We start from the raw sequence: 13538 nt of genomic DNA, 5'->3' as shown, positions 1-13538 counted from the left end.
CACTGATCAAACATTTAAACATTCCGCATGACTCTATTGCTGCTTGTAACTCAATTCAAACAGACATTTTGCTCAATCGAAACATAATGCTATATTTACCAGTATTGTGGACACATATAGTGTTCTGTTGGTGAGTGAGTCTGTGACATTCGCCGTCTTTCCCTTCTGACTTTCAGTCATGTTCAGGCCACTTACAGGGTCCCATGTTCCAATCTGCACAAAAGATATTATACCAAACATTAATAAGGTGACATCACTACAGCTTGGCTCATGTTGATATTAATTTCCCCTTTATTATTATTTACAATTTATCAAATTGACTATTATGATACACATTTGAATTGCTCAGACTGGACCATTTACATCTCTTTAAGCTTAAGAAAAGTTGTTAAGGGTGTAAAAAATACTCCCAGCTGTGAAGTTGGGAACTGATTGATGGCAGCAAACAACTAAACTGGGTGGTATATATTTAGGTGATTCTACATTGATATAAATGACATAATATAAATCTTGAATAAATTAGTTGGCTAACGTCCACATTGCAGAGTTTCTCAGCTGATACTCAATGTTTTAAACACATCTGAGTGCCAAAGTGTAGCGCAAAAAAAAAAGTAAATAAATTAAAAAGCCTATTCAATCATTTCAGCATTAACATTTGAAATGTGTTAGATCTAATAGTTAATTATTATCCTAATTAAACCTTTTAGGTGATTTTTTTTTTCTGCAGTTTTCACCAGCCTTAGCTGAATTTTTTACTGTCAAATCCATATTAGAAATAGTTATATAATGTTTATTTCACGTGCATTTATTATTAGCTAAATTGAACATACAGTGCATTGATGATTTCGAAACATTCTCGATTTGCCTTTGTGCAGATACGCTTCACATGGTGCCATTTAACATCGGAGAGTTCAAAACAAATTGTCAGTTGCCTCATCTCCAGTTTTGCTGTTAAAAAATAGACTTCTATGGCCCTTTGGGTATATTGTTGAGTGATGGTGATACAGTGGAACCAAGAAGATTCATTAGATCGGTTTTTGGTAAAAGTTAAAAAGAAAATAGATTCAAGTGTGTCAAAAGCTGAAAGTGATTAAAAAAACATAGTCTAAGTAAAGACAGTGAAAGCCTTTCTGACATTATAATGGAAGGGGATTCCTCCATGAATAAAGGTTAGTACATTTGGTAATATAATATAATCAGACTTAATGAGACTGAATATTGTGGCAATATTGAGTAATGCTTTGCAGAAAAAAAAATCTCAATGTTATAAGCCTGATTACAACAACTGCAAATGCTGAGCAACAGTATAATATGGAGAAATACTGGTGATTTAAACAGCACTCATGGACTGATATTTTTTGCTATATTATATTTAGTTTTAGCTCTGAGCTTTTCAGTGCAGAGAAAAGTCAAAGCAATATGTCTACAGGAAATGATGGCTAATGCAAACGTGTCCAAAGACAGACAGACAGACAGATAGAACCACACTGCGTTCTCTCTTATGGCTGGCACAATTAATCCTGAAGATGCACTTGAGGGTTGTACACTCCACAGAGAGAGAGAGAGAGCACAGATGGGCCACACACTCTCACCAATTCGAAAACAAAGTGCTTCAGATGTCTTCAGAAAATGTCTAAGCTGTAGTTTGTAATTGCAAATCAACTCTTTAATTCAGGTTTTATGACACTGGAGGGCTTCTGAAGCTCTTTTATTAATCGAGTAAATTATTCATGGAGGTGCCGAGACATGCGCCAGCGAGATGGGAGGTCACAGGCAGCTGAGAGGGAAACTCTTGTCAGACTGTGAGTGTGGGTATGTATATGTGTGTGCAAATGTGTACTCTGCGCTCCTACAAATGATGTTCAGGTTAAACCCTGTTGTACACAGTTTACCTTCTCCAGTCCATCCTCCTTCAGGCTGATCACATCCAGATCGAAATCTGTCCTTAAGCCATTGGTTTTGTTGAAATCTATCCGTCCGGTCAAGCCATCCCAGTGCGACTGCTGGTGTGAGAGAAATATTCATCATCACCAGGCAGCACCAGCTAAAAAGACTCCATCCCGCTTTGGCAAAAATGGAAGAAATTCATAATTCATTGAAACACACAGCTCACCTTCAAGCAGGCCGCAAAAGCAGAAACCGCTCTCAGTCACACAGAGATCAAGCGCAATAAAAAAAAGATACATTTTAGGAGTGTTTTTCTAGGACTTTCTAGGACTGAGTGTTGGATTATTTTTAAAAATAAAAAGAGCCCTAGAAGCAGATAAGAGATCAATTTTGTTCATAATGCATTTTAGTGTTCTTGTGAGAATTACAGCAATTTAAAATTCCAGGGTTTTTTGCTCTATCATGCTGATAGACTGTTTTTTGAAATGATTATTTCATTGCTTTTTCATTCAATTACAAATATTTGTACAACTGGTGTTAGGTACCACATTTTGAATAGATCATTCTCCAATTATCCAACTGTACAACATTTTCAAGTGGGCAAAGTCTTTATTTTAGAGAAGATTTGTAATTGTATCAGAATTCATGGTACAGTGGTGTTGTATTCTTGAAGTTTTGTTGGTCCTATTATATAAAGGTGGTGAAGGAAAAACTGTTTATATCTGTTGTAATCTAATGACACCAGAAAATTTTTTCTTATCCAGAAAATGCATGTCACTTATTAATATGTGCCAAATCAAACTAAAATGGCACTCATATACATGCATGTTCTGTTGTGTTGTATTGCCTAGCAGTGTTTTATTTGAAAACGATGTAGAGCTAGCCAGCATACTATAGATCCTCATATAGGTCTCATAAAAGATCCACTACGATTTGCTATGTAAATCTAAAATATGTACTGCATAAACCCCAAAAACACAGATGTAGGCAACAGTCATATAAAGGGAAGATTTTCTGTTTGTTTGTTTTTTTTAAACCAAGGTTACCTCATCGGCTTGCAACCGCTCTCAACCTGAATTCTGCAGTTTCCATAATACATTATCATAATACCAGAATTAAATGTGAATTTAGAGTTCAGGTGTGCAGAGCTATAAAGCAGTTCTTTTCAGGGCTTAGCTCCAGCATACTGTTCATAGCTATGCTTCTAGTTCAAGCTCAAAAGAACTGAAAAGAGGCCAGAAGAGCTGAGAGCACACCAGGGTTAGGCCCAAGAGGGGAGATTTGAACTGATCTGCAGGAGTGCTTTGTGTTTTAATGTGTTAGAATCCTATGCAGTATAGTGGTCTAAGCCTACCTGTGATATCATGCAGGGAAAGCCCAGGGTCTTAGCCAGTCTAAATATAAACTGCAGAATCAAGCACTGACAGTCAGGTTTCTTATTAGGCAAACTCGTGTGCAAGAATAAGTTTGGACAATTAAAATTCATTTGCAGAGGGTGAGATGTCTTAAAGAGCATCAGGTAAAGTCCCACAGTCAACGGACACAAATCCTCAAGTCATTGTTCTAAATGCAGTGGAATACCTCTTTGATGAGCGTCATGAAGCGGTTACCGAATCGCCAGGGTTTGTGCCGGTTACACTGGAGAGAGCTGACTGTGATCTGCGAAGACTGCTGCACCGCTACGGCCACCACATGCACTGCATCATACATCAGTGCTGCATCCGTCTGGAAGCACAAAACACACAAACACAACCATATCACACCAATATCAGTTCTCTTTTGTAGAATACAACTAGTACTTCCCATGTTAATTGAGGTGGTAACAAAATTAAGTCACTGTCATTGGCTCCAAGGGAAATAATGACATTAGCAGATTGGCAAGAGCTGTAGGTGTGAGTATCTGACAGTTCAATGTCAGACATGCTTGTATGCATCTAATATTGTAAAACTGTCATTTCACAGGACAAAAAAAGGGGGGGAAAAATCTAATTAGTGTTTGTCTCAGATGATTGGAAAGCAATCACCACAGCTCTCAACATTTGTTGGTATGGAAATCATGCCTAGGGGTGTGTCAGAAATCACTATCCTGTTGAATAAATCATGGCCGAACCTGTCATTTCCAGCTTTTTCTCTCTGATTGTCTGCCCGCAAGCATTAGGACTAAAGACAGCTCTGCTGCAATAATATGGGAGAATCACTTGGGGGATGTTTCCGTGTTTGTGCTGATATCAATCAAAGAAAAATCAGGATGGTTGAGGATATATTGGCTGAAAGCTCATCAGTCTCTTTGGGCAGCCCTATTATTAGAGTAAACTGCTTTCTCTTACCAAAAGCACATCTGAACCTGGGCATCCATAAAGCACTAAGTTTAACTGCCCCCAAATAAGAATCCAGCAACGAATCAAGTCAAAGAGTACACAGATGATAATCTGTATTATGAGAATATCTTTCATTATGCACACAGCACAATAAGATGTGAACACCGATAGAACAGGTTAGTTAAACATAGTCACTATGAAAGAGTTTCACATCATGAAAGCAGTGTTTGACATGGGTACTGAGTGTGGACGTGTTGTGAGATATTACAGGTATTTCATCTATTGAAATGGGTCTGAAGGTCCCTTCACACTAAGCGTGCTGGGTGAACAGGCTGTAAAGAGATGTGATATTAATAATCTGCCTGTGAGATTGTGTTGATGAAAGAGAGCAGATGTAAAAGTGCTGTGAGGTTGAAGGATCGCCTATGGACTCCTAAAGCAGGGCCTGAAGGAAGAGTTCTGAACAATCACTGTTCAGAAGGACTAAAGCTGAGTACAGTGTATGAATGCGAATGTTAGTGTGAAAGGACATGAATGCGTCGGCTCTCACTAATGCAAATTGCAGCGTTTTATATATTTGTTTGCAATGCCAAGCTTCTCAGTCAATCAGAGTTAGATTAAACTGTAAAGTGGCAGCCACTAGTCTGAGAAAGAATCTGTGATAATCTAAGACAATGTCAGAGGCCATGATTTTACTCTACACTTTATTCATCCAAACCCTCATCTAACCCTCCATAACCATCACGCCAAAGGGTCCCTGGGGAGACGTGTATGTTAGCCTGTCAGAAGAGACGGCACTAGCTCTCAGAGGCATTGCTGCCCATCTGCAGAAAGCACACGTCACACTCAGTCACAGCAAAAAGTCGATGAGCGCCGCACGCACATCATGAATAATAAATAAGTAATAACACCAGAGGAGCAGGAGACAAGGCCTCCTACTGAATACCGAGTGAACACCGTCATTCTCTCCTCAGTGACTTCTACTAGCGTAAAACAGTGGCGTATCATCAAAGCCTTCGTGGTGAATACACTCTCTTCTGGGAGGCAAGCCTTGTTGTGTGTTCAACATTTGTTGAATATATTTCATAATGTCTTTAAAACATATAAACACACAGACAGAATAGCAGGCCAAAAGGCAGACAGAGGCATAGAGCTGCATTGATCACTGGGGACCACTAGCAGGGAGTGGGTTGAAAGTCCATCCCCTGCATTTTAAAAATATCTTAGCATTACTTTTTTAAATTGTGCAACATATTATTGCAGCTTCAGGGGTGGGTTTAAACTGTCATAAAGACAAACTAGCACAAAAACATCATAACAATATTCATACATTTGTGTATGTATGTATATACCTATGTATGTATATTTATTCCTGAAAATAACCATGAACCACAACAAAATAACATACATGTGGCTTAGCACTTGCTGTTTCCGTACAAGAAAAGCAGCTAATGCAGTGATGGACAGTCACAAAGTAAATGCAATTTGTTATTGTACTTAAGTAGCTATTTCATGTAACTGTACTTTAAGTATTTCCATTCCAGGCAGGGCATTCTCACCCCACATCGTCACATATCGACGCTGTGGATGTTGCGTCCGCCGGCGTCCACATCCGACGCCGGTACCCTCTTCGCGTCGATTTTCGTACAGGACGGAAACCCTTCATACAGATGGATGGGAGCCCCTGTGCTAATACGTATCGCTGTCCATACACTTAATAATTTATTATCTATCATAATAAGTGTATAGGACTAATTTTAAAATTTCATAAAATTCTGAAGATGACCGTAACCCTAACCCTAACCCTAACCCTAACCCTAACCCTAACCCTAACCCTAACCCTAACCCTAACCCTAACCCTAACCCAAACCCTAACCGTAACCCGCAAATGGGGTCCCGTCCATCTGCGCCGAAAAGCAACGCGAAGGGTTTCCGTACGTTGAAAAGCGGCGAAGTACCCTCGGCGTCGGATGTGGACGCCGTCAGACGCAACATCCACAGCGTCGATATGTGACGATGGGGTGCGTGTTGTTCCAGGAGACTTTTACTTTAACTTCACTACATTTCAAAGTCAAATATCACTTTTTGCTCAACTACATTTTGCAAAATCGGTTGCTTTTCTTTTTATTTCTGAGTGAATAAAATCTTAACTGGTCCAACATGCAGCAAGCCAACAATCAGTGTTGAGTGAGAGCTCTATTCTGAACTTGTTTTGATTGCTGCTTGGTGTATCTACTTATCACCAACATACCGTTCAGCATCGGTTCAACAGCAAGCGGAACATTTTGAGAGGAATAAATGATGGGAGAATCTCCTGACTCTAACTTGCAACAACACCAGTGGCCTTAATTGAGCTATTTCTTTGAAGTAGTTGAAAAGAGGGTTTTGGGCTCACGATCATTTTAGTTTTAATATTTTCACATAAACTGACTTGATTAAGCAAAGAGCTTTGTGAAAAATATAATCATTATAGCCATAATAAATCATAGTATTTTAGATACATTTGAATGCAAATACTTTTGTTCTTTTACTCAAGTCAAAGTTTAAAGGGAGCACTTTTACTTTTACTGGAGTAATATTTTATTGAGTATCTCTACTTTTACTCAAGAACATAGTTTATGCACTTCATCCAACATTGAGCTAATGTAAACCTTAGTTAGGATTGTCAGGTTTAAAATTGTTAAGTCTTTAACCAATTGTAAACTGATTTCACCTCACTGAGCCATAGTTAATTAAAGCAAGGCTTAAGAGCTTAGACAAAATTATAATATGTTCATTCACAAAGCCACAATAAAGTCAGGTACTGATGTAGCAGGCCTGGGGTGCAGTCAGCATTCCAATTCATCCCAAAGGTGACGGTCTCTCAAAAGCCTATGTGAAGAATATCTTCATGGAGCTTGCATTGTGCACAGGAGCACTGTCATGTTGGAACAGATTTGGGTCTCCTGGTTCAAGAAAAGGGAAGTGACAGAATAACTTGTTTAGTTTGGTTCAGCTATTTAAAATTGCTCAGCTTAGCTTTACATAGTAAGGTTTATAATAGGTCTATATGTTTGTGTTTAAATATTTGTTTGTTTGCTTATTTGTCATTGTTTGCCAGGCATAATTGGGATAAGTGGAATATCACATCATATTATATATATCGAAATACCATATGCATTGTCGTTGCTTTATTGTTAAATATTGAAAATCATATCGTCTCTCACATCACCTCTTTCATTGCAGCCTATGCTTGCAAATAAAGATAATTTAAGTAAAGATAATTTAGAAAAAAAAAAACAGTAGCACAATTAAGTCAATCAATAGCAAGGACACAAGTGGTGATGGTGCACTGCTATACAGATAGAGAAACAAAAAGAGTGAAGAGTGAAAAACAGAGAAAAGAGATCTTAGAGGATTCTGGCTGTACAAGCTGGTATGTGCTGTTCATTTTCCCAGTGAAACGCTCAACTGAGCCCAACAGGCAGACTGGCAAATGATTTAGCAACACCGCCACTTCAATCTATAAACATCTCATTAAAATCAATTATGTCACTCCTGAATGAAATTAAAGATAAATGTGTCAGCCAATGTAAGAATTACCTCTGCTGAGTTCCCATTTCTTTATGCCTTTTTACTTTTCGTGCTCGCCGAATTTTCCAGGCCGCTACGATAGATTTATTAAATCTCCCAGCTTCAGCTGGATTTAACACTATTATGAATTGTTAAAATGCTGGTGTTTGAAGTGGAGGATCCAGATTCCCCAGATTGTCAACTGCTGCATGAGGAGAATGGAGTTGATAGATGATGATGGCACACACACACACACACACACACACACACACACACACACACACACACACACACACTCACACACACACTTGCATTCTGCCTCTAACTACAGAATGATACACAAAGAACTATGACCCAAACAACTGTAGAATATGATTCAGGTGATACACTATAATTATTTGGTACACACTTTATAGATTTATACCATTATATGCAGCTTAAAAAAGTCATGCTTAATACTCAGGTTAATTGTATAAAATGCACAACAGAAATATTGGCATTATTCCATGTATAAAGAGAATACTTGGTATTTTTTACCTTAAACATTTGTTTATGTGTATTTTTTTAACACAGAAAGCTTTTAAATAATACACTGTTTACTGCTAAACACAATTTTGAAATGCATCAGTAATAAATATATTGGCAGAACTGTGTACACATGGCTCCAGTTTCCGGCAGAGTTCTCTGAAACTGCTACGGCCCTAGTAATTTTTTTACTGTTTATGTGTTTTATACTGTATATCCATGATCGAATTTATGAAGGTCAACAACTATGAGTCTCTGTTGCATAAAGTTCTTTGCTATTTTCCAAAGTACTTTAGGGATTTTACGGCTGTATAAGTTTGGATTTAAAACTTAGAGAAACCACAGCTAATTTTAGGATGACAATTGCCATTGATTTAAAATTGTCCTTATCACATATCATTTTGAGGCTTTAATTGTATTTCAAAGTATCATGAATGAATAGTTTTAAACAGAACAAATAGAGAACAAATAAACATTTAAGAAAACAAAGACCTTGTAGGAGAAAAAAGGGTAATTATAGTAAAAATCTGGTTTAAGCACAATTTTGCCCCTTACAAGCTGTTCATTGGCATAGCTCTGGCCTTTTCCTTTTACGTGTTGATTTAACCCACTCAAGCTGAGCAGTAAAGCTGAACCATGGTGGCTTGTGTGGGTTAGGAAATGGAAAGAAATCTCAGTTGCCCTTTCAGCAACATGCATTTCAGGTTATAGTACCATAAAGTAGGCTAGTGTTCCCCGGAGTCTAGCGCTATCTCAGTATATAGGCAGCCACACTAAGTCTGTGTAACAGGGCAGAATTTATTTGTGAGAAGGGGCTGCACCGCTCGCTCACAGCTTGCTCACAGTCACACTGCTTTGGCTCCTTTGATTGAAACATAAAGAAACATAAACACCCTGAAAAAGTAGATGCACTCTGAAGCAATGAGAAGGAACACTCCAGCTTGCCACAGGCTCTGCAGAAATGCCATTATGAGCAGCCCAGTGGAATAAAAAAAAAAAACGAAAGCACAGAAAAACACAGAACAATCTTATTCTCAACAGCAAGTCCCTTGCAGCAGACCTGCATTCAGAGGTCAGATTAATGTTTGCAATGCTGCATTCACTTGCCCATTCCCCCACTCTCCACCAGACCATTGTTTGAAAGCAAAGTTGGTAAAGTGCAATTAATATGCAAGTCATGAATCTTGTACAATTGTTACAAATGTATTTATTACATTAAAAGCATTTAAATTTAACTTGCAGATTGCAAGTTGGAAAGAACACAAAAAAATTGTGTTGGCTTTTATGTGTTTATGTTTTTTATAGGCTTTTTATGTGGCAGTTCCCGGTCAATGTGCAAAATTCTTTACCATAAGTCAGACATCTTTGCAGGCTAAGCAACAAAGGATCATTCGAGAAGCACTATTTAAAATGTTTACAAATGAAATCAAAAACACTTGCTTTACTATGGCACATTTGATGGACATATTTTACATATTTTATAGATATAGATGTATAATATATAGTAGATAATATAGAATTTATTAATGTAGATATAATTTTTAATATTGCAGACATATATCCTAGGCAATGCTAAAAATTGAATAGCACAATATTAAAACATATAATAAAATATAACAATTACACAGCATTTTGGGAAAAAAATATAATTAGTGTTTAAGCAGCAGTATCATAGTTGCCAAGTTGTGAAATAAAAAAGCATTATGGCTAGAGTTGGGAGATTCGCATTGCCATCAGCAGCTGGGACCTAAGAGAGCAAGTCTAGCTGGGTTTTCTGTGTGAAATGGATGGGATACCGTCTGCTAGTTGATTACAGTAACACTAGCCAGTCATAGTTATCTCTGAGAGGATGTATGAGAAAGATGGTAGATAGCACTTTCCTCCTGTGATGCAGCACGAGCAGCAGTTCAAAAAGATGTGTTTTACTAACTTTAAATCCTCTCAGAGGAAGCAGTGTCAGCTTTTACTCTCCCTAGATGGCAACTGTTGTAAGTCATAGGCAGAAAACTACAAGTTTTTCCCCCAAATTTGACGTCTGACAGGTTGTCACAGGTTGTCATAAGGAGGTGTATGATCTGAAAATGGATAGGAAATCTGGAATATAACATGTATACTGAGCAAAGTAAAAAAACAAGTGCCTTTGGGCTTTGCTTTCATTTTTCGTTATGCACTAATCGGTAACCTTTAACAAATCAACCTGAACGTCCCATATATATGCAGATAATTATAAAGACTAAACTATTATTTCAGTCTAAACAGACTGCAATGAATATAATAAAAGAAACACCAAACATGATGCAGAAATATACTGAAAAAACAAAATACCAGCTGTGCAATTAAAATTGCTGTTGTGGGAACTGGCCAGTGGTGACTATACCCCCCAAACACACACATTAGCATTCTTTCAGAGATAACAGATGACTGTTTGGTTTCAGGCTTGCAAACAATAATGAGAAAAGTTCACTGCGGTTCATGCACTTCACAGTTTTGCTCATTTGTCTTTTGGCATGTAAGAAGACCATGCTGTTATTTTCATAAATACAAAAGAATAAGTGTATTAAACCTTTAGATTATTCAAGGAGACACCGCAGAACTCTAAATAAATTTAATCTCAAAGATCCTTTGTTCCAACAAACAAACTCAGAAAAAGAGAGAGATGCATCACATACCAAATAGTGTCCTATGTTAATAGTTTTGTTTACTCTATTCCTTTGTTGGAATGATCAGACTGTTCATAGGACAATATGTGTTGTTCTGAGGTGAAGTGAGTGATTAGGTGATTATACCAGTTGCAGAAACATGAGGGAGGGATTTGTGTGCTGATGAATCGAAAGCAGCTCAACGTGCAGACAGTCACTCCCTTTTCCTTTAATCACATCTGATGCTCGGGTTACGCAAACGTATTGAACGCCACGCCCAGAGTGAATGGTTGATCAATAGTGTCCAGACGCACACAAACAGAACCTTCCCTCTGAGAGTCCTCAGCTCACTGGGCATCAATGCTGCTGTCACCCACGGCTGCACTGCCTTAAAACGTCTGTGAAGAAAAGGACTGATTATGTGAATCACAACTGGACCTACCTTTGTGTGTATGTGTGTCTATGTGCATGCATTGTGCTTTTTTCTAACAGCTGTCTATCCAATGCTCTTTCAGTCTTTCTGTCTGTCTGTCTGTCTGTCTGTCTGTCTGTCTATCTATCTATCTATCTATCTATCTAACTAACTAACTAACTATCTATTTGGGAAGTGGAAGCTCAGTAAAAAAAAAAAAGATGTTGGACTTCTAATCGGAAGGTCATGGGTTTAAGTCTCAGCACTGCCCTGCCAAGATGACACTGCTGGGCCCTTGAGCAAGGCCCTTAACCCTCAATAGATAAGCTGTACAACTGAGATAACAGTAAGTCAATCTGGATAAGGGTGTCTACCAAATGCCATAAATGTAAATACCGATATAATTTTTTGGGGTATTTATAAAAAATTGTTAATTATTAAATTCCAAAATTAAGGTTTAAATACAGAAAATACAATATTGAGAACTTTCTGCAATAGAAATAGAAAGATACATCTTAGATTACAGTTTTTTGGGAAAGGGAACCTCATGTTTGATTAAAGAGCTCTAATGAGAGCTCTAATACGAGTCAGTGAAAAGTGCTAGGGGAAGAAGAGAAAGTGGGTGAGTACAGAAGGAATTTATCATTATTCCCTTAGTTAAGTTCATTAATAAGGTAGAGGCAGATTAAGACAGCAGCTGAATGGATGGTAATATATTTTGGCAGTGTGTGTGTGTGTGTGTGTGTGTGTGTGTGTGTGTGTGTGTGTGTGTGTGTGTGTGTCTTTTCATTATTTGTTTGTAATAGTATGTCCTAGCCATGCAGCAAAACCAAAAAGAAAACAAAAGTGATTTATTGTGGAGATATCTTCAGAAATGTAGCCAGTGTTTGTGTAATGTGTAATGTTACCTTCTATGCTGACAAACATTCTGTAATATTCATTTTAATATTCAATTTTCTCCTAAATAAACAATTAGCAAATTTTTTCACAATCCTACATTTCACACACAAATGTATGTTTTGAGTACAAAAATACCAAAACAAATGTGCTTGTGTGTGCCTTCATGAATAGCCCTTGATGCCACTTGTTCTCTTGGCTAAATGATCAGAAACAGCTCACAGTTCTTCATCCAAGGAGCATGTTTGTTCATTCTCTAATCGCACTCTAGCTTTGCCCATTATGGCAGCGGAACTGTACAAATACACATGCTCGCAGTCTACTCACTCATTCTCACTCTATCTCTGTCACACAATCACACACCACAAAAGAGAGAGAAAGAGAGAGACTCCTTTGTCTGCTATCCACAGGACACTTGTTACATATTCCTCTGAAATGATAATATAAGAGGTGGTGTAAGGTGGCAACGCTTCAAGTCTCTTTCCTCAAAATCATCAAAGATCTGTGGTTTAATCTGCCAGGCTGCAGCCCAACATCCCCCACCCTTCTTCAGACTCATTTACATCTCCATCTTTACCAATCAGTTGAAATCCCACTCAGTCTTCAGTTCTAAGTCTAAAAATAGAGAAGCCATTATTGATAACTAAGTAAACTTTAATAAATGCCCTTTATTGAACTAAATGAATCATAAAATTGCCCAGTCTCTGAGTGTTATAACAAGCTTGTGCTCCCTGTAATGAGTTTGTTATGGCACTGTGGCTGCCTGGCAGGAGTGAAGGTGACAGCCAGGATGCTGTGCTCACAAAATAATACTCGCTCACTTGTCAATCAAGCACCTCCATATAGAGAATCCAGGTTCATGCTGAGATTGACAGACTGATCACTTTATTTCCCAGCACATCTGCCTTGCAGTATGGTTACTGTTTGAAAATGTCAGTGGAGATGGTTATTATAAATAAACTCTTTAATTGGCTGTACATTTTATTCCCTATAATGAAAACCAGATTGCAGATAAAGCAAAGCATAAATAGACACAAACAAGTGCGTTGCCTGTATATGTCTAATCAAAGAGGACTACCTTTAGGCTGTTGTTTGTTTGCCAGAGGCAGTTTTCCAGATAGAGCGTTGCACTCTTTTCTTTTGCTAGAATGAACGCATTCACTGCAAATCTCTCCCATGGCTCCCACTGCCTCTGCTGCCTCCTAGTTTCCCTATGCCTCTAAAAGCACAAATGTCTGTCTTAAACCCAAAGTCATTTTTGAGTTTTCGAGATGAAAGACGTTATCAAGAGTATTAAAGAGTACGGAA

General features: G+C 38.0%; 1 protein-coding gene across 3 annotated transcripts in view; it reads right to left on the bottom strand.

Annotated features, from left to right (window-relative positions):
- Positions 1-13538, bottom strand: part of grik2 (glutamate receptor, ionotropic, kainate 2) — a 132082-nt gene that overhangs the window by 49410 nt on the left and 69134 nt on the right. For all 3 annotated transcript variants that reach the window (XM_046847150.1, XM_046847152.1, XM_046847151.1), the window contains 3 exons: positions 3469-3612; positions 1893-2003; positions 100-213 (listed from right to left, as the gene is read on the bottom strand). In XM_046847150.1, the coding sequence (XP_046703106.1) occupies positions 100-213; positions 1893-2003; positions 3469-3612 (369 nt within the window). The remainder of the gene's footprint in view (positions 1-99; positions 214-1892; positions 2004-3468; positions 3613-13538) is intronic.

Source organism: Silurus meridionalis, chromosome 4 (genome assembly GCF_014805685.1).
Source record: "Silurus meridionalis isolate SWU-2019-XX chromosome 4, ASM1480568v1, whole genome shotgun sequence".
Lineage (NCBI taxonomy): Eukaryota > Metazoa > Chordata > Actinopteri > Siluriformes > Siluridae > Silurus > Silurus meridionalis.
Note: the sequence above shows the minus strand (reverse complement) of the source record. Positions and strands in the feature narration are given on the sequence as shown.